Source organism: Cervus canadensis, chromosome 1 (genome assembly GCF_019320065.1).
Source record: "Cervus canadensis isolate Bull #8, Minnesota chromosome 1, ASM1932006v1, whole genome shotgun sequence".
Taxonomy (NCBI): domain Eukaryota; kingdom Metazoa; phylum Chordata; class Mammalia; order Artiodactyla; family Cervidae; genus Cervus; species Cervus canadensis.
The window spans coordinates 74069105-74093650 of NC_057386.1; the positions used below are offsets into that span (position 1 = coordinate 74069105).

A 24546-nucleotide genomic window follows, 5' to 3' on the forward strand; every position below is an offset into this window, starting at 1 on the left:
GAAACAAATGAGCAGCAGGCAGACTGACCTCTGATGGTGAGCCAAAAGCATAAATCTTTGACTATGATTGTTCTAGGGAGTTCTCTGTATTGCTTCTTTGTGTTCTGTCCTTCTGAACATCAAGAATTTGCTAGTTTCAGTGACCATCTAATACTCATTGTGATTTAGAATTATTTCTTACCTTATTATTTGCCTTAAAGTGGTGCTTCTCAAGCTTGAATATTCATAAAAATCATCTGTGCTATGGTGTGAATTCTAATTTAGTAGACCTGGGGTTTGGCTCAGGTTCTGCATTTCTCACAAGCTTCCAAGTGATGTAGATACTGCAGATCCAGGAACCACATTTTAAGTGGAAAAGCCTTCAAATAATGTTTTTTGGTTATGTTCTATCCATGCGTCTTCTATTTCATGTCTGTGATACTTCCTCATGTTAAAGGAAGCATAGTTAACTAATTCGGTACTGAGCCCCCAAAGCTGGACTTCTAATCAAAGTGGAGCCCTGACAGCTTGCATCTTTATTCCTCTCATGACAAAGTATCTCCTCACCAAGTTTAATATTAGTGGTAAAACCATACTGATAGCCTGGGGAATTCAATTGTCCTCTGACACAATTGGTTAATTGGTTTTCCTGGGCAGAATCATTGCCCCTGAATGTGTATCCATTGCTCTGATGGGAGTTATCCTGTGTCTGTTGAGGACCCTCATGAGAAGACAGGGGATTTTGATCTTAAATATATGTTTGATTTTGATTTTTAGGTAAAATACCTGCCAACTTATGCCATTTTTTCCCAAAGAAAAATTTTTCCCTGAAATCATATTTTAAGTTCTGCAATTACTTTTGAATGATGAAACAAATAATAAACCCCTGTTACTGAGAATATGGTCCTGGTTGAACAAATGTGAATGTAATTCTCTTGCAGTAATGGTAGCCTTCAAAGCACTTGACATTTCCCATGAGGAGAAAGGAGCTGAGAAGGCAGAGGTAAATTCCACCTGGATCGTATTCCTTCTTTTACCTCTTCTTGTCCCCATATAGCATTTGGCTGATCCTCAGAAGTTCAGCCCATCCATGTACATATTGCAGATTGTGGATGTTTAGAAGTTTTTAAAGTGATTTAGCATCCTGAATTGTATTTGGTTTATCAGAATGAAGTCCTGGCTCCAGAAGGTTTTGCAACAATAACATGAAGTGAGCAGTTTAGTAGCTTAGTTACTGAAAAGCTATTTGTTGTTGTTCAGTCACTAAGTCATGTCTGACTCTTTTACCACCCCATGGAGTGTAGCCCGCCAGGCTCCTCTATCCATGGGATTTCCCAGGCAAGAACACTGGTATGGGTTGCCATATCCCTCTCCAGGGAGACTTCCGGAGGCAGGGATTGAACCCGCATCTCCTGCTTGGCTGGCATATTCTTTACAACTGAGCCACTTGGGAAGCCCATGAAAGGTTATCCCATCAACATAATATGTGTGTGTTAGTTGCTCAGTCGTGTCCAACTCTTTGCGACCCCATGGACTGTAGCCTGCCAGGCTCCTCTGTCCATCAAATTCTCCAGGCAGGAATACTGGAGTGGGTAGCCATTTCCTTCTCCAGGATGGAACCCATGTCTCCTGCATTGCAAACATGTTCTTTACCACTAGCAGTACCTAGGCTACACTCCATCAACATAATAGAAATTTGCTATTCTAGTTTTTTTTTTTTTTTGAGATGGATGGGAAATAACAATTCATCTGACACATTACATCAAAGCACTGTTTGTAAACCTAAATGAAAGCCGCAGGTATATAGTGTCATCAAGCCTCCAAATACTCTCCTTCTGGACTTCAGCCTGAACTGGCCAAGAAGCATCTTTCACCAGAGGTTCACTTAGAAACAAAGAACAGTCCATGGTACGATGTCTCCACACCCGTGTCATCCTGGGGTACATCCTAAACCACAAGAGCCTCTTGTCAGGTATTCTGGCCCATTATTTCATTCCCATTTTGCCACGAGCTTCGTTGGCTATGACTCAATCTTCCTTGGATCCTCCCACTTTTGAAAATTACATAAAGTCTTTGGAGTCTTTTTTTTCCTATGAAAAATAGTCCCACCTGCCTTCTACCTCTTGAGAAAATATTTTGTCTCTTTGATGTAATGGGGACCTGCTTTTCTGCAGTTTTCTGCTACCTTGCTTTCTACTGTAATGAAGACTGACCACATATACAGAGCCTGGAGGCAGGGTTACTGTTTTCCAGGTGTCATGAGAGCCCTCCTAAGCTGTTATGCCTGGCTATGCCACACCTCCACCCCTGTTGATCCTGCTCATTGGCCAAACTCCGGTTCTGTTTACTTTTCTACCAGACACAAGGTCTTCTCTTGGCCAACATATTCTTTTGGGCCATTGCAATGTCCATGGGAATAACCCCACCTAGCATCCTTCCTGGCACCATTTCTTTGTCTTATGGAGTCTAGTGACCATGAACACCACTCTTTTTTATCTACCCATTTATCCCATGAAAGTTCCCTGGACTTATCACTTAGGACTAAATTCTTCTTTCAGCTTCCAATATGTCACATCTTTCCCCTTAATGACTTCCCACTCCAGCCTAGAAACTTTTCAGCCACATTAGTATTACATCCTTGGCTTCACCCTTCTCTCGCTGCATCTGTAGACAGGACCCCAACACTATGTCAACTAAACTGTCCTTCTTCACCAGGCTGATGAGCCCTGCTGGAGAAAGTCACACAGCTGGTTAGACGGAAGTCTCCATAAACCTGTGTCTCCAGGCTCAGATAGATCCATACAGTTGTCCCACCTACATGTTCCTCACCCAGTGCTCAGAAAGACCAGCACAGGATTCCATCCCTCTTCTCAAAGCTCTGTGTTCCTCCTATTTCGTCTCAACATATTAACATAAATTAGTTAAATTCATGAGTATTTATGACATACCTAAGTCACAAAGAAGAATATAGTAGATGTTTTATACCTGTTACCCAGTTTTGTTTTTTACATGAGAGTTTTTTTTTTTTTTTTTAATTTTCTTGGCTGTGCCACATACCATGTGGATTCTCAGTTCCTTGACCAGGGATCAAACCTGTGCCCCCTACGTTGTAAGCGTGGTCTTAACCACTGGACCACCAGGCAAGTCCTTACCCAGTTTAGTAAATCAAACTTTCTCAGTAGAGTTGAAGACACCTCCGATCCCCCTCCTGATCACATCTCACACACCCTTCCTCCCAAATATCATCACAATTCTGTTTTAGTGTTTGTTGTGCATTTCTCTATAATTGTACTTATGATGTATGTGGACCCCTGTGCAATACAGAACTGGAATATTATTTTATATGTTTTAAAATTTTCTATGAGTGCCCTTGTCTTTCTTTCTCCCTCTCTCTGTCGTATGGCCCTCTTCACTCTTTCTCTTTTCTCTATGCTTTGTGAAGTTAATCAGTGTTAATTAATTAACTTGAAGTTAATCAAGTATCAATTGATACTTGAAATGAAAATTCATCATATATGGGATGAATAGACCACATTATATTTTTCTAGTTTATTATTGATGGGCTTATTTCAATATTTATTTTTAGAAGTTGACTCATTGTAAACATCCTTTCAACTGTCTTCTGGTATGCATTTGTTTAAATTTTTCTCAAATGTATGCTTAGAAGTAGAATTGCTTTTCAACTTTACTAGTATTACCAAATTATTTTCCATTATGATTAGAACATCTTAAGTGCATGAAAGTTTCTGTTACTCCAAATCCTCATTAATATTTGAGGTTTTGAGACTTCAAAATTTTTACTTATTGATGGTTATGTAATTTTAGTCTGCCTTTCCATGATAACTAGTGAAGTTCAAAATCTCTTAATATGTTTCTTGGCAATTTGTGTTTAATATTTTTGAGATACTTATTTACATGTTTTGCTAGTTTTTTCTGCTGGGTTTGTTTTTCTAACATTCTTAAATTTTTTGGAAACTAAATCTTTATTAGGTATCTTAACTGCACACATTATTTCCTTTTTCTACTTGTTTTAGGTTTTATTTGCTCCTTTTCTAGTTTTAAGGGAAAACTTAAATCACTGATGTGATATATTTTTTATAAGCATTTAATACTCTAAATTTCCCTTCAAACATATTCTGATATGTACTGTAGTAATTTCATTCTGATTCTAATGAGTGTGAGTATGTTTTATATACACACACTTGTTTTTATTGCAATTGTCTTCAATTTGTTAAGGTTTGTTTTATGATCTAGGATATAATCTTAATGAATATTCCAAATATACTTTGAAATAAATATGTGTATTCTGTTGCTGTTGAATTCATTATACTATAAATGTCAATTAGGTCAAATTGTTGGCAGTGTTATTAAGTCTATTAAAAGTGTCATACTTTATTTTTTTGGGCTCCAAAATCACTATGGATGGTGACTGCAGCCATGAAATTAAAAGACAGTTACTCCTTGGAAGGAAAGTTATGACCAACCTAGACAGCGTATTAAAAAGCAGAGACATTACTTTGCCAACAAAGGTCTGTCTGGTCAAGGCTATGGTTTTTCCAGTGGTCATGTATGGATGTGAGAGCTGGACTGTGAAGAAAGCTGAGCATGGAAGAATTGACACTTTTGAACTGTGGTGTTGGAGAAGACTCTTGAGAGTCCCTTGGACTGCAAGGAGATCCAACCAGTCCATCCTAAAGGAGATCAGTCCTGGGTGTTCATTGGAAGGACTGATGCTGAAGCTGAAACTCCAGTACTTTGACCACCTCATGCGAAGAGCTGACTCTTTGGAAAAGACCCTGATGCTGGGAGGGATTGGGGGCAGGAGGAAAAGGGGGTGACAGAGGATGAGATGGCTAGATGGCATCACTGACTCGATGGGCATGAGTTTGAGTAAACTCTGGGAGTTGGTGATGGACAGGGAAGCCTGGCGTGCTGCAATTCATGGGGTCGCAGAGAGTCGGACATGACTGAGCGACTGAACTGAACTGAACTGAACTGATATCCTCACTGACTTATGTTAACTTGTTCTGTCCATTAATGAGAGAGGGATGTTGATATCTCCAAGCATATCATTGTAGATTTGTCTGTTTCTCCTTTTAATTAAGTTTTTGCTTCATGTATTATGAAGCTTTGCTGTTAGGCACATGTGTGTAATGTCCCTTTTGATATTCCTTGATGTGAAATCTATTTCAATTACATTAATATAGTCACTCCAGTTTTCTTTTGACAAATGTTTGCATGGTTTACATTTTTTGATCCTTTTACTTTAACCTATGGCTATGTACTTTGACCACCTCATGCAAAGAGTTGACTCATTGGAAAAGACCCTGATGCTGGGAGTGATTGGGGGCAGGAGGAGAAGGGGACGACAGGGGATGAGATGGCTGGATGGCATCACTGACTCGATGGGCATGAGTTTGAGTAAACTCCGGGAGTTGGTGATGGACAGGGAGGCCTGGCATGCTGCGATTCATGGGGTCACAGACAGTCAGACGCAACTGAGCGACTGAACTGAACTGATGTATGTCATTCTATTTAAATATAACTACAAAGCATATATTTCATATTTCAGTTCAGTTCAGTCACTCAGTTGTGTCTGACTCTTTGTGACCCCATGGACTGCAGCATGCCAGGCCTCCCTGTCCATCACCAACTCCCAGATCTTACTCAAACTCATGTTCATTGAGTCGGTGATGCCATCCAGCCATCTCATCCTGTGCTGTCCCCTTCTCCTCCCACCCTCAATCTTTCCCAGCATCAGGGTCTTTTCAAATGAGTCAGCTCTTAGCATCAGATGGTCAAAGTATTGGAGTTTTAGCTTCAGCGTCAGTCCTTCTAATGAATATTCAGGACTATGAATATTGGATGAATCAATCAGCCAATGAATGATTTCCTTTAGGATGGACTGGTTGGATCTCCTTGCAGTCCAAGGAAATCGCAAGAATCTTCTCCAACACCACAGCTCAAAAGCATCAGTTCTTCAGCACTCAGCTTTCTTTATAGTCCAACTCTCACATCCATCCTTGAATACTGGAAAAATATATAAATTTCATATATATATGAAGCATAAATATAACTATGAAGGGCTTCCCGGGTAGCTCAGCTGGTAAAGAATCTGCCTGCAATGCAGGAGACCCAGGTTTGATCCCTGGGTTGGGAAGATCCCCTGGAGGAAGGCATGAAACCCACTCCAGGATACTCATCTGGAGAATAACCACAGACAGAGGAGCCTGCTGTGTTACAGTCCGTGGGGTCATAGAGAGTCGGACACAACTGAGCAACTAAGCATAGAACAGCGTGAAGCATATAGTCAGGACTTACTTTTTTAATCCAAGCTGATAGTCTCGCTCTTTTAATTGAAGTATCTGTGTGTGTGTGGGTTTTTGCATTTAATGTAATTATTGATGTGGTTGGATTAAGAGCAAACAGTCTACTTTTATATATTCTAGTGATGTAATTTGTATACTATCATTTTAGCATGAAAATGAAAGTGAAAGTCACTCAGTCATGTCCACCTCTTTGCAACCCCATGGACTGTAGCCCACCAGGCTTCTTGGTCCATGGGGATTCTCCTGGCAAGAATATTGAAGTGGAAAGCCATCTCTTTCTCCAGGGGATCTTCCCAACCCAGGGATCGAACACTGGTCTCCTCCATTGCAGGTGGATTCTTTACCATCTGAGTGACCAGAGAAGTCTATCATTTTAGTGTAAAAGCAATAATAACTCCCTGTTCTTCACTCTCATCATCTTACTACTGATGTTATTTTTTACATATGCTAGAAGCATACAAGACATTGCTACTAATTGTGCTTTAGACCAGTGTTTGGTAGATGCTAGTCTGCAGGTCAAACAAACTCTGAATACCAATTTGTTTTGCAAATAAAATATTAGTGTCACCTGGCCAGGCCTACCTGTTTATGTATTTTCAGTATTTGCTTTCACACTGTAGCATTACAGTTGAGTGACTCTGACAGACTCCATGACTCCAAAAGCCTAAAATATTTACTGTTTGTCCTTAACAGGAAAATTATGCCCACCTCTGCTCTGGGAAATTATCTTTTATAGTTACTCAAAGTAAGAAGAGATGAAATTAACATTTATTTTCCTTTACACCATTTATAGTGCTCTTCATCTCTTGTGTAGATCCAGATAGTTCTCTGTTATGTCACGCTTGAATAACTTCCTTTAGTATTTCTTGCTGTGCAGGTCTGCTTGTAATGAATTTGTCACTTTTTATTTGTCTGGGTAAAAGTCTTTGTCTCTCTCAATTTTTACAGGTTATTTTTACATTGTATAGAATTTTGGTCTGATCATTTTTCTGCTTTCAGAACTTTAAATATGCCACTTACATAGTTCCTAAGAAGTCCAAAATGTTGTCTTATTTCTGTCATTCTATACGTACTTTGCATTTTTTGCTCTGGTTACATTAAAATTTTTTTCCTTAACTTTGGTTTTTAGTAGTTTGAATAATTTTTTTTTTTTTTTTTTAATTTGCTTGTTTGATTATTGGGTGTGTGTGTGTGAGACTATCTGCCTGCTCGTTTCTGCGCATCCTAGATCAGGGTTCTGATGTCTTGAAATATTTTTGTCTTTTACATTCCTAGCATTTCCATTTGATTCTTTCCAATGCAGCTGCTAAGTCACTTCAGTCGTGTCCGACTCTGTGTGATCCCATAGACGGCAGCCCACCAGGCTCCCTAGTCCCTGGGATTATCCAGGCAAGAACACTGGAGTGGGGTGCCATTGCCTTCTCCGATTCTTTCCAATAGTTTCTGCTAAAAATATCCATCTGGTCATGCAGGTTGTCTGCCTTTTCCATTGCAGTTTTTAGTGTATTCTCTTTCTGATAATTCCAACTTCTGCATCACATGAGTCCGGTTTTCTTGATCGCTTATTTGCTTTTCTCCTGACTGTGTTTTTATTGTTGTTGTCTTGAGTTTTTGGGCCTTATGGATAGGGCTTTCTCAGCGATTCTGTCCTTCTCTTAGGAATAGAGGATCTGTAATGAAACACTCTCAGGAAACTTTCCTCCCCCATCTCTTGCTTCCATCCGCTAATCACAGTGAGTTTTCACCTGTGCCCTGATGGCAAGAGTGTTGGCCATTTTTGTTCTGGAGAGAGGCGGGTCCAAGTGATGTGCTGTTTTTTCTGCTGTTCGCCTCCCACAGTCCTGCATTACCAAGGATGCTTTCTTCATATCCTGTTCTGCTCTCAGTCTTTCTTATGAGCGTCTGGTGAGGTTCATGAAGAAAAAAGTCTGTTGGTGGATACAAATTACCTTTGAGTTTGTGGCTCTCAGTAGCTGTATATGCTCATGGTAACCTACCCTGACCTTTAGTAAGTCATTAAATATTTTGATTGAATTTCCATTTCAAACTTGTTTGGAACAGGACATCCCTTCCTCCGGTGAAAGACAGCTCTGCTCTCTGGAGGAATTTATCTTTGCTAAGAGCTCAGGCTGGTTGGTTGCTCTGAGACCTCAGCTCTCTGCTTAGTTAAGGAAAAGTTAGGATTTTATATACTATTCAGCTTTTTCTTGAGTTTCTGGTAGGAGTAATAGTCTTTCCATCCTTGTGTAAATAGAAACTGAAAACTTCTGTGTTCCAAACTTATTTTCCCTGTATATAAATTATCTCACACTTTATATGGTATCTGTTGCTTACAGAATATATTTATTTTAATGTAGTCAAATTTATTAGCATTTTTCTTTATGAACTGTGCTTTTGAAGTCAGGTTGACACATCTTTACTTACCCAGAGTTCACAAATATGTCCTTTTCTTGAAAGAAAAACAAAAACAAAAAGCGCCGTGGGGCGAATATCCTTAAGTTTCTCTCCCTCACGTGTCCGATCGTATCTAATTTTCTGTTCACCCCTCCTTTCACGATAGCAGATACTAGCATCCAGATTTTCCTTGTCCCATCAATCATCTCTTTTGTTCTTAATATTTAATTCCTCTTTATTCTTTTGGTTATGTCCTTTTCAGTATTATATGCACACGTGTCCCCATGCTTTAAAAAAAGGTGAAGTCATCTCTTAATCCAGTGGCATTGTTTACCTGAGAAACAATGATGTTGGTACCCTTAGTCACTCCTCTCTGCTCTTCCTATTGTTGCTGGTCCCTTTCCCAGGTGACAGCTCTTCTTGCTCTGAAATAGTTCTGTGCCTTAAGGTTGAGTCCTCAGTCATCCTTCTCTCTGCATGCACTTGCTTTCTGTGACTGCATGCATCCCTTTGACTTCAACCATTAGTCAACAATAACTGACCAAAACTATATTTTAACAGCCTTAATATCTCTCCCATGATCTAGACCCATGTGTTCAATTGCTTTCTGAATATCTTAAGACATCTCAGAAGCAACACGTTTAAAATTAAACTCATCATCTTTGACTGCAATTCTTTCTTCAAGTTCCCCACGTATGAACGAGTTCCTTTCCAAGAGCATGTTTGTAAGTCCAACAAATTAGCCTAGGTCCCCAACTAACACAATCGGCTATATAGTACTATACTGTAATAGGTTTATAATACTCTTCACGCATAATACATAGAAAACAAACACACACACAAAAGAACACATTTTAAATCTTACAGTGCGGTGCCTTGAAAAGTATAGTAGTGTAGCACAGCAGCTGACATGGAGTGAACAGGCAAGAAGAGTTACTGAGTGGAGGAGGGAGGGGAGGTGGGAGATGGTTGACCTGAAGGGTCATCAGCAACAGGAAATAGAGGGCAAGCTGCAATTTCATTCACATCTGATGTGGAAGGAATGCACGTGTACATCTTTGAGAGTTTGCAACTTGAAGGTTCACGTAGTGGGGACTTACTGTTTCCTACAGATAGCTTAATAGTCCAAACTATACTGGGTCCCATGTGAAATTTCTGTCTTCCTTTACCTCAACTCTGATATCACATCTAATTCCATCACCAAGTCTATGTAATTCTATTTAGTAATTGATTTGAATCCAGATTCCAGTTGGTTTGGATCCAATTTTCTTCTCTAGTTATCTGCTTCTATGTTGGCATGGATTCTTTTTGTTATTTTATTTTTCTAGACTATTAGAATTGCCTCCAAACAGGTTGATTTCCTTACCAAGTCGTCACATTCTCGTATATTTTCCTCTTTGACTTTCAATAAACTTTCTAAAGGGGCTTCCCTTGTGGTTCAGTAGTAAAGAACCCACCTACCAATGCAGGAGGTGCAGGTTTGATCCTTGGGTTGGGAAGATGCCCTAAAGAAGGAAATGGCAACTCACTCCACTATTCTTGCCTGAGAAATCCCACGGACAGAGGGAACTGGTGGGCTACAGTCCATAAGGTTGCAAAAGAGTGGGGCAGGACTTAGCCACTAAACAACAGCAAACTTTCTAAAATTCAAATGTAACCATGTTATTCTTCTGCTAAAGGTATACTTAATGTAGTTTCTTTCTGCTTTAAGAATTGTTTAGTCTCTGGCTGTTTTAAACTTTTGTGTGGTATGTAAAAACCTCAGTCTATTTTTATGCATGATCTCCAAACCAAAAAGTTTCCAAACAGACACAGAAAAGGAACTATTGCACCTAACCATAACCCTAAGTAAAGGCTATATTTATCAGCTGGAAATTCTTGGTTTTTACTTTGTCGGTACTATAGCTGATTCCTTCTGAGGTCTGTGCCTTGCTAATAACTATCAAACCTGAAATTTGTCCTCAAATGCAGCAAAGATAGAATGGAAATGAATAGAATCATAAGAGGTTGTCAAATAATCTTTGTTTCATAGGTCTGGCTCCATTCTCTCTAAAATTGAGTTCATTTTTCAGTTTTGAATGGGCATGCTTAAAATGGGACTATGTTAGTGGGTCGTTGTGGGCATCTTAGTTTAGTCCTCTCTACTCACCCTCAAATTACACAAGTGCACACAACCCACACATAGACTTGACACTTGTTAATTATTTACCATTGATGTCCCGGGTTATTATTTTGCTAGGATTCATCCATATTGCCTTATTTAGATCTCCTTTACAATTTTCAAAATGACTGATCAGGATTAGGGATTGAGTCTTTGATCAAAGTGTGTAGTAAAGTTAACAAAATCCATGTATCTGAGTCCCACATACATGGCGCTCTTCCACAGATATTAATGCTAATGCATTCCACTAATGCTAATACATTTGTCATAGGTTCTGGAAAGAATGTGGTACAATAAATATGTGCCTTTCCTTATTAAAAAGATATCTAAATTTAAATAATCCAACAAGAAAATATTATCTTAATTTAAAATATAATTGTCTACCCCTATATTACCCTTCCCCCCTTTCCCTCTCATACTGGAAACTACTATTTTCTGTATCTGTGAGTTTGCTTTTTTTTTTATTATATTCAGTAGTTGGTTGTATTTTTTAGACTTCAGTTCAGTTTAGTTCAGTCGCTCAGTCGTGTCCAACTCTTTGCAACAGTGAATCGCAGCACGCCAGGTCTCCCTGTCCATCACCAACTCCCGGAGTTTACTCAAACTCATGTCCATCGAATTGGTGATGCCATACAGCCGTCTCATCCTCTGTCATCCCCTTCTCCTCCTGCCCCCAATCCCTCCCAGCATCAGGGTCTTTTCCAATGAGTTAACTCTTCGCATCAGGTGGCCAAAGTACTGGAGTTTCAGCTTCAGCATCAGTCCTTCCAGTGAACACCCAGGACTGATCTCCTTTAGGATGGACTGGTTGGATCTCATTGCAGTCCAAGGGACTCTCAAGAGTCTTTTCCAGCACCACAGTTTTTAGACTTAACATTTAAGTAATATCATACAGTATTTGTTTTCTTCTCTCTGACATTTCACTTTGCATAGTACCCTCCAAGTTCATCCATGTTGTTTCAAATGGCAAAATTATATATATATATATATCTATATATATATATAGATATGTATGTATGTATGTATGTATGTATTTCCACAGTGGCTACACCAATTTACATTCCTACAAACAGTGTATGAGGGTTGCCTTTTCTCCACATCCTCTCTAACATTTGTTTGTGTTCTTTTTGATGATAGCCATTGTGACTGGTATGAGGTGATAGGTCATTGTGGTTTTGACTTGCATTTCCTTACTGATCAGTGATGCTTGGCATAGTTTCATGTGCCTATTGGCACATCTGCATCTCCTCTTTGGAAAAAGTGTTTGTTCAGATCTCTGTCCGTTTTTTAACTGGATTGTTTGTTTTTGATGTTAAGTTGTACGAGCTGTTTATATATTTTGGCTATTAACCCCTTATCAGTCATATCATTTGCAAATGTTTTCTCCCATTCAATAGGCTGTCTTTTCATCCTGTTGATGGTTTCCTTTAAGTTCAATTAGGTTCCATTTATTTTTGCTTTTGTTTCCAATATAGGGGCAGGGAATTAAGAGATACAAACTATTATGTATAAAATAAACTACAAGGATATATAGTACCTCACAGGGAATATAATAGCCAATATTTTATAGTAACTATAGATGCAGTATAACCTTAAACATTGTGAATCACTATGTCGTATGCCTGTAATTTGTGTAATATTGTACACCAACTATAACTCAATAAAAAATAAAAAAATATAATTATCAAATTAATGGATTTGGTCTTATTGATAGTACTATAGCCTTTTACCCCAGCAAGTATTCCTAGTTATAGCCTTAGAAGCCAACGTGTATTTATCTGCAACTTTATTGTAATATGTCCTAAAGATTCAAGATGCTCTCTGGATTTAATTTTGCCAGATGACATTTAAACACTAGAGCTGAATTATAAATGAAGTTGCTTTGTTAAAAACAACAAAGAGTGGGTTTGTGAACTTGTGAAGTTGGAAACCAAATCAGTATTCCAAACTGAACTCTATTGCTGCTATCCCATTAAATAGCATTGGTTAGATGTTTAAAGATTTTTATACATTTTAATTCAGGTGGTAACTTGAATTAAAACAACATTGATTTTTTTTTCCTATATCATTCTTGGTCATGTATAACATACTAAAAATAAAAATGAATTTAATACTATTTGAGTCTGTCTGTGTAACAGGGTATTAAATTTTTGGAGGCTTTCTTTCCCCATGCTAATTTTCATCATTTTGCTGTTCCTTTTGTTTGCCTTGGAACTTTAGCTTTTTAGAATTATTATTCATTCTTTTCACCATATGTCCCAATCATGAAACATTTAAACTTTGATCAGGCAGAGAAGCAAGAGACTATGTATAATGATGAAGTTGGAACTTCCCTGAACAACCTGTTAGCTCATCTTGGAAGAAGAGTGTTGTGCCAAATGATCTTTATGTGTTCATGAATAGTGTTGTAACAAAAGTTGGTAGAGAGATAAGCATAAAGGGCAGTTCTAATGGAAGCAATGATAGTAAGATATACCTTGGCTGAACATGCTAATGCTTTGTTAAGATGCTATCTGCTCTTGCTGCTAAATTAGGTACATATTAAGTTAGCAGCTCTTATAGCTATGTGCTATTTTACAAAATGAATTAAAAGAGAAAGAATATACCTCTCAGGATTTAGAAGTATCTCATATGACAGTAAAATGATTACATAGAGAATACCCATTTAACCCAGAGTTTATGGTACATTAACTGTGTGGATAGATTCTGCAAATAAAAGTGGGAGAGGCGGGAAGGAAATTCATATGAAGGTAGCTGCAGGCTCTACCTACTTTGAGTTTTTAGCTTTATACTGAACTCTCTATAAACAGTGTAAAATATAAAGCTATACTTTATACTGAAGTAACTGAGACTTTTGCTGTTGCTGTTTCCTAAATGCAGAATTTCAGAGTGTGAATATCAGGACTTTAGCTGAAAATACGCCTATATTGAACCAGGAATCTTTGGCCGTGGCATTTGGGCACAAACATTGGGAAGATTTAAGGAACTGTGAAGATTGATCATGGAAATCAAAGAGGAAGGAGCATCAGAAGAAGGCCAGAACTTTCTGCCTACACCCCAGGCAAATGACACCGGGGACTTTCAGTTCACAAGTGAGTATAAATGCACCCCCAAATTACATAACTTTGTTCCTTTGCACTATTATTTCAGTGTTCTATGTCTATGATATGTCTCTCCTCTTTTATCCTGGGTGAGGTAGATGATAGTCTATGAAATGGTTCAATATCAAATAGAACCATTGTTCTTGAATGTGTAGTAAGACAGTATGTAGTTTCTTTTTTTGTTAAGGATGTTGATCTTTATTTGAAGATCAGTTGGAAAACTAAGGCAGTACTTGAATTTTGAAAAAATCACTCTGGATGTTGATGGAGACCCGACTGTGGATGCACGGAGTGGATCCGAGACACCATTTAGGAGGCTGTGGTTGCACACTTTCTGTTGATCATATTTCTACTCTCATGTGGTATTGTTTTATTTATTTATTTATTTATTTATTTTTGGTCATACATTGATATGAATCAGCCATAGATTTACACGTATTGTTTTTTGAAACCTAGAAATTTTCTCTTTAAAACCAAAGACATTTCAGTTGAAAACATTAGGGCACAATGATTACACTAGCTGCTTCGCAGTTGCTGCCATACCTAAGTCACATCAACAGAGCAAGCAAGCTTGGCTATTTGGCCAGGATTAGCATTTGAACATGAACATTGGTTTTTGTGCTACTCAAGTAATTAAAATCATTGGAAGAAGTATATGTTTTCTCTCATGCTTAACATTCTAGAGTTAGGGTTATATTGTTTAGCATAAATTGTGTTTTGTTTTATTCAAAAGATTCTTGTCCAGTTATTTAGCCCTGGCAAACATATGCCTAACCTCTCATTTCATTTACATTATAAAAATAATCTTGAGAAAATGATACTGGTTGGATGAGTTTATTTGAGTAATTTGATTGTCAGAGCTTACAGCAGAATTGTTAATAGCCTTTAAAAAAATTACAGTATTTGAAATTAATAAAGACCTACATAATAATTGTCAATCTAACCCTTCTTAGAAAGTCTAAATTTGTTAAATGTCAGTAGGAAATAAAAGTAAACATAAATGCAAAAAATATGAACTCTGTACATAAAAAACAGATGGTTCTAGCAGTTGTTGACTGAAAAAATAATGCACAACATGAGTTATGAATTATGTTTTATTGGGACAAAATGAAAACCATAGCCTGGGAGACAGCATTTCAGATAGCTCTTAGAAACTGCTCCAAGTAAGTAGGGGAAAGGTCAGTGTACATGTGATTTTGGTGAAAGAGGAGTCCATGCAATCAAGCACATATTTCTGCAGAAGGTTTCTGCTTTTCTCATGAAGGTCACTGCTAGTCATGAGGAGCAGATGTCACCATGAAGGATTTTAGTGCTTTCCTATATATGAGGAGATGCAAGAATTGGGCTTGTAAAATTGTCTCCTGAAAATATCTATCTGAAAACCTGTTCTGCCTTTTTTTCCCCCCAAATCACAGATGCCTCATTTATGATCTCCACCCTAAATTCCTTTCAGGGGATACTGAAGGTCAGCAGCTGCAGCAGCTCATGATTTAATCCTTGCAGAGGTGGATAGCAAGTGCCAGTGTGTAGTGGACACAGTATATTCATGACTAAATGCTAATAAATTTAAGTTTTATCTGATGAGTGCACCAGTAAAGATAAACAAGGAGAAGATTTTTATATAATACTCTTTTATTTCTTGGTCACCCGTGAGTGGTGACAAATGACATCCCAATCCTCAGTCACTCTTTGTTTTTGTTATTGTTGTACTTACTTTTTGTAGTTTTATTTGTTTTCATATTTTTTATGATCTCTATTTCTTTTTCTCTTTTTTTATTGAAGTATAGTTGACTTACAATATTATATTAGGTGAAGGTGTACAACATAGTGATTCGTTATTTTTATAGATTATATTTCATTTAATGATACTGAAAAAAAAATGGCTATATCCCATCAGCCCTTCTTGTTTAGGAAGCTCTGAAAAAGACTGTAGTCTTAACAAATCCATCTACCATTTTATTACTTGCCACAGCCTTACTTTTCTATCTTCTAGCCATTAGATGTTCCCTTTTCCTTACCTTTGTTCTTGAACTTAACTTTCCCTCCCACTTCATCTTAAATCATTTACCCATGTTAATAGATTTTTTTAACTGCCAAATAAAGGAAAGAACATTTAACAGAATATTGATTTGAGCTATCAATAAATTGGCAGAATAACCGCCATCATCGTTTCCTGAGTAACCTAACCAGAAATAGCTCTTTAATTATTTACCATTAACACAAGGTTGAAATGGTGTGAAAGAGAAATCTGTGTCAGAGAAGACTTGGATGAGGTCATCCTTTGCGAAGTTTCCATCTCTGTCGACATATATACAAAAGAAACAGAAACAGTTGAAAAATATGTTTTGCATTTTTCATGCCTTACAGAAACAATATTTCTGTTTTATGACCATGGAACTAAATAGAGCAATCAAATCTTTAGCCATATCTAGTTTTTCTATAAATATTACATCCTGCCCTGAGAATTGACTTGTTATATATGTCTGGATGATTAACTGAGTTTATTTGTTCTGCCAAATAGTGTATTTATACATTGTGGGCAGGGAGAAAGTTATTTATGTTCACATAATTTTGATGAGTTAAATATCTTCAATCTGAATTTGTGCCTATTATTCATAGGTATTCAGAAGACTCCAAATGAACCACAGTTGGAATTCATCCTTGGTAAGAAATTCTTATTTATTTATAGCTATAAATGTAATAAGCCTTTTGTACATATAGTTTACAACTTTAGGTATGTTACTGATATCATTGTTATTTATAATATAGTTTCTAACATTTCATGAATATTGTCCTGTTAAAAAAACTCATTCTATAAGGTAAGTGTTATTTTCCCCAGTTTGTAAGTGAAGAATCTGAGCTATGGAGAAGGTCAGTTTATGACCCAAGGATTGAGGACTTCAGTGGTGATGGGTTTGTGTCTGTCAATCAGATCTGCTGACCACAAGTCCTTTTCCCAACACTTATTCTAATACAGTGACTGAAGTTTGTTGCAAATCATTTCTCAAAATCCACGTGTCTAATTACTCACTCCTGGGGCTGTTGACTGGGCTCATGTAGAGTTTTCCTTTGTCCTTCTTTATGCCGTTTACAGGGTCTGTGCTCCCCTTTAGGTCTCACTCACTCAAAAATATTCCCTTGCTCTTCCATCTTGATATTGTGGCGAGATCCATGACTTTGAGAATTTAATTTTAATTCAAAGCTTTAACTTGCTTAAGCAACTCTAAGCATCTGTCACATCTGGAAATTTGTAAATTTGTCAAAGGATGAATTAAAAATGTGCACCCCTACAACACTGTAAATCAACTACACTTCAATAAAAACAATTTTTGCTTATGTAGCAGTGGTTTTTAAAAAAAAAATACATACCCTGAGGCTGGCCCACTACTTAGCTAGTGAGTAGGAACTTGAATTGGGTATGACTGCAAAGTGCTATTAGGGAATTAGTTGCAAAATGACATTTAAAGGGGGTAAAAATATGGTTCCTATGAACTATTTAGAGAGCCTTTTCTTCTTTTATTGTCCTGAAGTACTTTGAAAGGTCCCAAATATTTTTACATTTATTTGTATGAAATTTCACAAGATATATTTTAATTTCCAAATCATTGATACATACATATTTTATGAAGTTATGGGCAAGCTGAAACACATATCTCAACTGTCTGTAGTAGTTTGTAGTGATTTGAAGTTCCAATTATTTTAGGAATATATATTTTATTATATAATGAAATGTTTCAAATTTATATTCTTCACTCAAAATATTACATTTTGAAGCATAACTTATTGAGAAAACAATCATAATTTTTTTGGTTTTGTTTTTCTTTCTCTTTCTAATAGATTTCATTTTTTGAACAGTTTGCATCAAATTTGAACAGAAGATATAGAGGTTTCCTTGGTACTCCCCTGCCCCTATACATGTATAGCATCCCCCATTATCAACATCCCCCTGCCAGAATGGTACATTTGTTACAGTTGATGAACTTACAGTGATGGATTATTGTCATCCTAAGTCAATAATTTGGGGCTTCCTGGGTGACTCAGTGGTAAAGAACCCACCTGCCAATGCAAGAGACAGGACACCTGGCTTCAGTCCCTGGGTCAGGCAGATTCCCTGGAGAGGGAAATGGTAACCCACCCTAGTATTCTTGCCTGGAGAATCCCATGGACTCAGGAGCCTCGTGGGTTACAGTCCATTGGGTCACAAAGAGTCATACATGACTGAGCGACTGAGCAACAAGTCCATAATTTACATTAGGGTTCATCCTTGCAGTTATATATTATCTATGGGTTTGGACAATGTATAGACATGTGTTCATCATTATAGAATCATACCTAGTATCTTCACTGCCCTAAAAGTTCTCTGAGCTCTGCCTATTCAGCCCTGTCTTTCTGGTAATGCCTGGCAACCACTGATAAAGATATACTTTGTTTATTTATTTATTTGTCTAAAAAATTCTCAGATGTTGTCAAATAAAGAAAAAAATCCATTTTTCAGAAAGGGAATCAAGTATCAAAAAAGACCTTGGCACCTCTTGACTCACTAACTCTTGCTACTTGAGACTTTACTTACTCATCTTTTATTTTTAAGGTAATATATTTATTGTTTTTTTTAACCTTTCACCAAGACTTCTGAAAAATGAAGATTTGTTAGACTCATTAGGAGTATTTCAAAACACAAAAAAAGCTTTCTTACTTGAAACCTGGAGAATAGGGGAAATCTGAGTTAGGCAGAAATAATTGGAGTAGAGGCTGTTAGTCAAGCATGGAGACAGAATGCATGGACCAAATACCCATCTTCTATTTCAATTAAGTTACCTGTCTTTTTCAAAGACCTAACTATACTAATTGTTTTGAAAGTGCAGTCAAGTTTGGGAACAACGCTGTCATCACTTACATTTCTGGCTTGAATCATCTATTTAAGAGATCAGCAGCTCTGAGAATTTATTCATAATAATATTTCTCCCATTTAAAAAACCAAACTTTAATTTTCTTTTTTCATGTCTATTAAAAAAATACACTAGAATTCTTAACAACAGGTAATTTTATTTTGTCATATGGCAGGAAATCCCTGATGCACAAACAAAAGAAAGTCATCTAGAATCTTCAGGGAATTGTGTTGTTGATCCTGGAATATATATTTCCTAAACTGTTTGCTATGCTTCTCAGCACTTTAAAAGATCCTTAACTATACCATTTCTTGAAGATTTTTTTTAAACTATTCTTTCAAAGACATATAGCCAAACCCATGTAGGTTTTAGTGTATATTTTTATCACCATTTTTTTCTTTAAGCTTTTTTTTAATCTTACAAATTATTTGAGACTTCATCTATCATATAGTTAGCCTCATTTCATAATTAATAAGTGAGAGAGTAATATTTTCTTAAATATTTTTTCATTGTTTAAGAATGTGCATATTTAATTAACGAGAAAGAAGGCAAAGCATCTTACTAAAAAAAATCTAGAAAGAAAATGGAATAAAGGATGTAAGAGACCTTTTTCCAACTAATTTTCCAACTAAAATTTTTTGGGGGGTAGATTTCCTTTTATTGAAGTATAGTTAATTTACAATGTCATGTTAATTTCCACTGTATAGAAAAGTGATTCAGTTATACATACATATATGTGTATATATATATACATTTTAATATATTCTTTTCCATTATAATTTATCTCAGGATATTGAATATATCTCCCTGTGCTATACAGTAGGACTGTGTTATTTATCCATCCAAATAATTTTTCTCTTATATTTGATTCTTGATTCTGTACCAAAGTATTCAAATAAATTGAGAGTTTCACTGGCCTTGCTTTTTAAATTGGGAACAGCCACACTAATTTTGTAGGTGTCATATTATTTTGTATGAGTTACTTTCCATCAGGGATTTGTTTCTGTCTTGTCTATATGTCTATAAAATCAATATATCTTGCTGAAGTTCCTCTGCTACATCTTTATTCAAGTTAATCAGGTGGGAGATGTCTAGTCAATTGAGCAAGCTGATTGGTTAAAAATATCTTGATAGTAAAAGATAAGCATGTACTAATAAGATGAGGAGCTCATGCCCATCGTCAATGGTATTTCTAGTGGTTGGCTGCATTTAAATTGTGTAATTCACCTGTACCTTTATAGCTGTACTTCCACGTGTCTTTCATTGTTTAGCTTGAGTATATAGGTACCCTTTTTATTTTCACAAACAGAAAAATAAGTAAAAATCCAAGAGAACACCAATTTTGTTTACAGTTTAGTAAAATTGTTTTATTTCAACAAAGCTGGCATTTAAGAAGAGGGATCATTTCTCACATTCAGATAACATTTCTTTCTTGAAACCATTGTGGGAAATTATATATAGAATTAAGTCATTTGACAAAGATATGAAAGAAAAGAAATTCCTGTGAACTGTTTCTTAAGTTTAGTTCCCTAATTATGCTTATAACATTTATTGTCATGCCTCCATTTACTATCTCCAAAGTCAATAGAATACTTAAAAGAATGTTTTCCTATTTTTATATGGACACCACATATATCATGAATCCAAGGCAATAGTCACTAATGCATGTTAATACATAGGAGAGAATGGCATGTGTGTATGTGCATGTGATTCTTGTGTTTTTCATTTCACAGCATGAGGTCACGTTCTTGAAATAACTTACATGCTGATGACTGATACCTAATGAAAGCCAAGTGACCAGTTGCAGGGTACATTGACATACATTTTTTTACATGTCAACAGTGTCAGTTATGATAGGAACGTGGGGACATGGTGGCAGGAGAGAAACCCCTAACAAATGAAAGTAATTCATTCACCTAAATTTTACTGGGAGCGTAGAAAACTTAAAAAGCACTCTCAGAAAGCATTAAGTCTCGTGTAGACAGAAACAGGGCAAGTCTATAGACTGTGCCTGGGGGAGGAGTTGGTTTGCAGAACAGAGGGCCTATTGGGGGCCTATTTTGGACATAGAGAGTCGAGGAAGGCCTCTGTGTGTCCCAAGAGACTTATGCAGGGTGTGGAGGCTGATTTGGGAAGTGTCCATACTAAACATAAGACCCAGGTGACTTTTCCAGCCTGGAGGGGCAGACGATAGTAGATACTTACGCATCAGGTAATAGGGTTGGAAGAATGAGAATACTGGGGCTCAAGGGTAGTAACTCAGGTTGTTGGTTGGATCAGGCCTGAAACCAAGTTATGAGTTGAATGGGTCTTGAAGTGAAAGTGGATATTGCAAATAGTGAAGGACTGTTTATTGGGCTACTAGAAAGTCAGGGTCGGAATAGGACGACGGTAAGAGAGAAGAGGGGCTGAGCCAGCGAGTTCTGGCTCCCATGGCTTCTAGTCTCCCTCACCTTCACCTGTACTGAACCTCCGGACAATGGATCAATCCTGGTGCCTGGGTGTTGCTGAGACTCTAGAGAATAAGGGTTGGAGAGAGGTGGGATTCAACTCAAATGATTGTTCGATTCCTCGCCTTTTGTGAAGCTGTTTTCTCTTTTAAGAATGATAAAATGACTTTTTCTCCAGAGACTTCTTCCTCTTGAATTGAAAAAATGCATCAGTTCCTTTCTACAGATTTTATTAGCACAGAAAATAAGACTAATTTGAAGTTCAAATTATTTAATAGATCCTTGCTTTATATTTCTATTTTCTCTAAAGTCAATAAACCCATGTTAATTTCTATAATTTTATTAATAATATAGTGAGAACTATATCAGATGAAAATCAATAATAGGCAATGCAGAGTTACCTCTGCAATGTAGTCATATGTCATCATACATTTTCAGATAGCAAATCCTCTTTTTAAAAAATATTTATTTATTTATTTGGCTGCACCAGGTCTTAAAGTAGTTGCAGCATTTGGGATCTAGTTCTCTGACCAGGATTTGAACCTAGGACCCTTGCATTGGGAGCATGCAATGCAGTGGGGCCTTAGCCACTGAACCACAAAGTAAGTTCTCTGACAGTCTTCTTGATTTCTGTTTGTCCATCTCATTTCTTGACTTTTCTTCTAATACCTCGAATACAGAACCAATAAAGGAAAGTTTGAGCCACTCTAGGAAATGGCAACCCACTCCAGTACTCTTGCCTAGAAAGTCCCATGGACAGAGGAGCCTGGTAGGCTACAGTCCACAGGGTTGCAAAGAGTTGGACATGACTGAGCAAACATGTGACTTTATCCCCAACTCAGAGTCAATCAGCATGTGTTGTTTATTTTTGTAATGAAACATATTTTAAAGATGAAAAACTATATAGTCATTAAAAATCATGGGTCAAAAGGATGTTTTATTCAACAAGGAAATGTAAGAGTTGTCAAAGCAGGCTGACAAACTGCATGTACAACAAAACCCTTATTTAACTGTGTCTATGTGCACAAAGTAATAAGATTGGAAGAACAGGCATGATAGATTTTAATCATGGTTCTCACAACTTGGGAAAATTTCCATTTCCTTTGTTATGCTTTTCCAGAGGAAAGTATAAAGGTATTTTATTAAATCTTCCAAAGTTTCTGCAACATGCTCATATAGTCTTAACTGTTCATTTATTTAAATAAACCCCTAAATAAGCTGAACAAGAAAAGGGGGCATATTTGAAGGAGTAAAATTCTGCTCTTTGCCTTCAATTAACTCATAGTATAGCTAAAGAGATCAAACTAGTCTTAGTTTAGTTCAGCCTAAGACTCCTGAAGTCATTAAAAAGATCCTTAAAAGCTAAGCTATTTTTCAGGGTCTCTGAGAATATAAAAAGATCAAACTAATATGAGAAAAAGTAGTCAAAGGCTTTTCAAAGAAGACTTGTGCTATGCTTAGTTGCTCAGTCATGTCTGACTCTGCGACCCCGTGGACTGTGGTCCTCCAGGCTCCTCTGTCCGTGGGATTCTCCAGGCAAGACTACTGGAGTGGGTTGCCATGCCCTCCTCCAGGGGGTCTTCCCAATCTGGGGATAGCGTCCAGGTCTCCTGCACTGCAGGTGGATTCCTACTGTTTGAGCCAGCCAGGCCTCCCTTCCAAGCAAAACTTAACTAAAGCCAGTTTGTGAAGGAAGAAAACAGCACTCGAACTGGGAGGAAAGGAGGAACACATTCTAGACCAGGACAGCAGCAGATGTTTGGTTCAGAACAAGATAAGACTCTGAATTCAGAACACACACTCACACCAGGTCCATGCAATAAGTACTTATGTATTATTATACCAGTTTATGTATTAAAAGGCAGCCATCTTGTCCTCCTAGAAGAGAAAATAAAATCTGTATTCTGAAGTAGGTTTCTTGATTCATATACCTCCTGGTCCTTTGAAATCATGGTATGTACTGAAAAATCAGTGATTCCAAGTACTTTATAGAAAATTATTTCACATTTACTCTGTAAGCCATGTCAGTTCTGCCATATATGCTGCTGCTGCTGCTAAGTCGCTTCAGTCGTGTCCAACTCTGTGCGACCCCATAGATGGCAGCCCACCAGGCTTCCCCATCCCTGGGATTCTCCAGGCAAGAACACTGGAGTAGGTTGCCATTTCCTTCTCTAATGCAGGAAAATTAAAAGTGAAAGTGAAGTCGCTCAGTCGTGTCCCACTCTTTTCGACCCCATGTACTGCAGTCCACCAGGCTCCTCCGTCCATGGGATTTTCCAGGCAAGAGTCCTGGAGTGGGGTGCCACTGCCTTCTCCGCTGCAATATATAATGTGACTAAATAAACAAACTGAAGTACACCCTTGTAGAAACTCTGTTTTCTCGACGGAAATAGAGAATTTTTTTTTAAAAAACGGTCTGTGGACAGGCAACCCACTATATATCTGGACCAGGTAAATGATGTGTACCAGCCTAGAATTTAGTGATTAAAATTCATTTCTATCACAGCATTATGTCATGGTACAAAGGCAAGATGTCCTTGGGTTGATAACTTCAAATATTAGAGTGGCATTCAATAGGACAAGAAGAATGCTGATTCTAAAGGCTTTGTTCTTCTGTTGGATCATATATGTGATTCTATGTACTGATTTTAGGTTTTCTATAAACAGCTACCATATATTTAATAGCCCAGCTAGGAAAAAAACAAAAAGTCATGTAAATCATGTGATCGGTTTTCTGTGTTCAGAATTTGAAAATGTGTATAAAATATGCCCAAATTGACAAGCTGCACAAAAACTGTCTCATCTCTTTATATAGGCGGCTTTTATAGCTTGCTAAGGCTTTCATTAACCTGCATGTCAAATCCATTCATAGTTTATGAATTGCTATAAATCAGTCATTGTTTTATATGTTTCTCAGAAAGAAAAAAAAAAAAAATTAAGGAAGGCAAACTTGCCAGTTTTCTCCTGTATTCACACTTCTCCTCTCCTGCTGATCTGTGTTTTATAAATGATCATAAAGCTCTGACTTTTTTAAAGCTCCAATGGGAGAATGGAAGATTTTACTATATCTTTAGTATTTTTACCTTCTATGTGGTATTATAGGTAAGCTAAAGGGAATACTAAGCACAGAGGTATATTTTTGTATTTATCTATTGATAAAAATATTAATAAAAATATTACCTCTTCATATAAGCTGCAGGATGATTTTCAAGCAAGAGAAGCAACCGTTAAGAATGCACTTGGTCT

The 24546-nt window shown here is 37.2% G+C and overlaps 1 protein-coding gene across 6 annotated transcripts in view; it reads left to right on the forward strand.

Annotated features, from left to right (window-relative positions):
- The window catches only part of INPP4B (inositol polyphosphate-4-phosphatase type II B), an 885859-nt gene that overhangs the window by 430625 nt on the left and 430688 nt on the right, over positions 1-24546 (forward strand). For all 6 annotated transcript variants that reach the window (XM_043485578.1, XM_043485574.1, XM_043485541.1 and 3 more), the window contains exons 4-5: positions 13744-13955; positions 16584-16628. In XM_043485578.1, the coding sequence (XP_043341513.1) occupies positions 13865-13955; positions 16584-16628 (136 nt within the window). In that variant the 5' untranslated portion in view covers positions 13744-13864. The remainder of the gene's footprint in view (positions 1-13743; positions 13956-16583; positions 16629-24546) is intronic.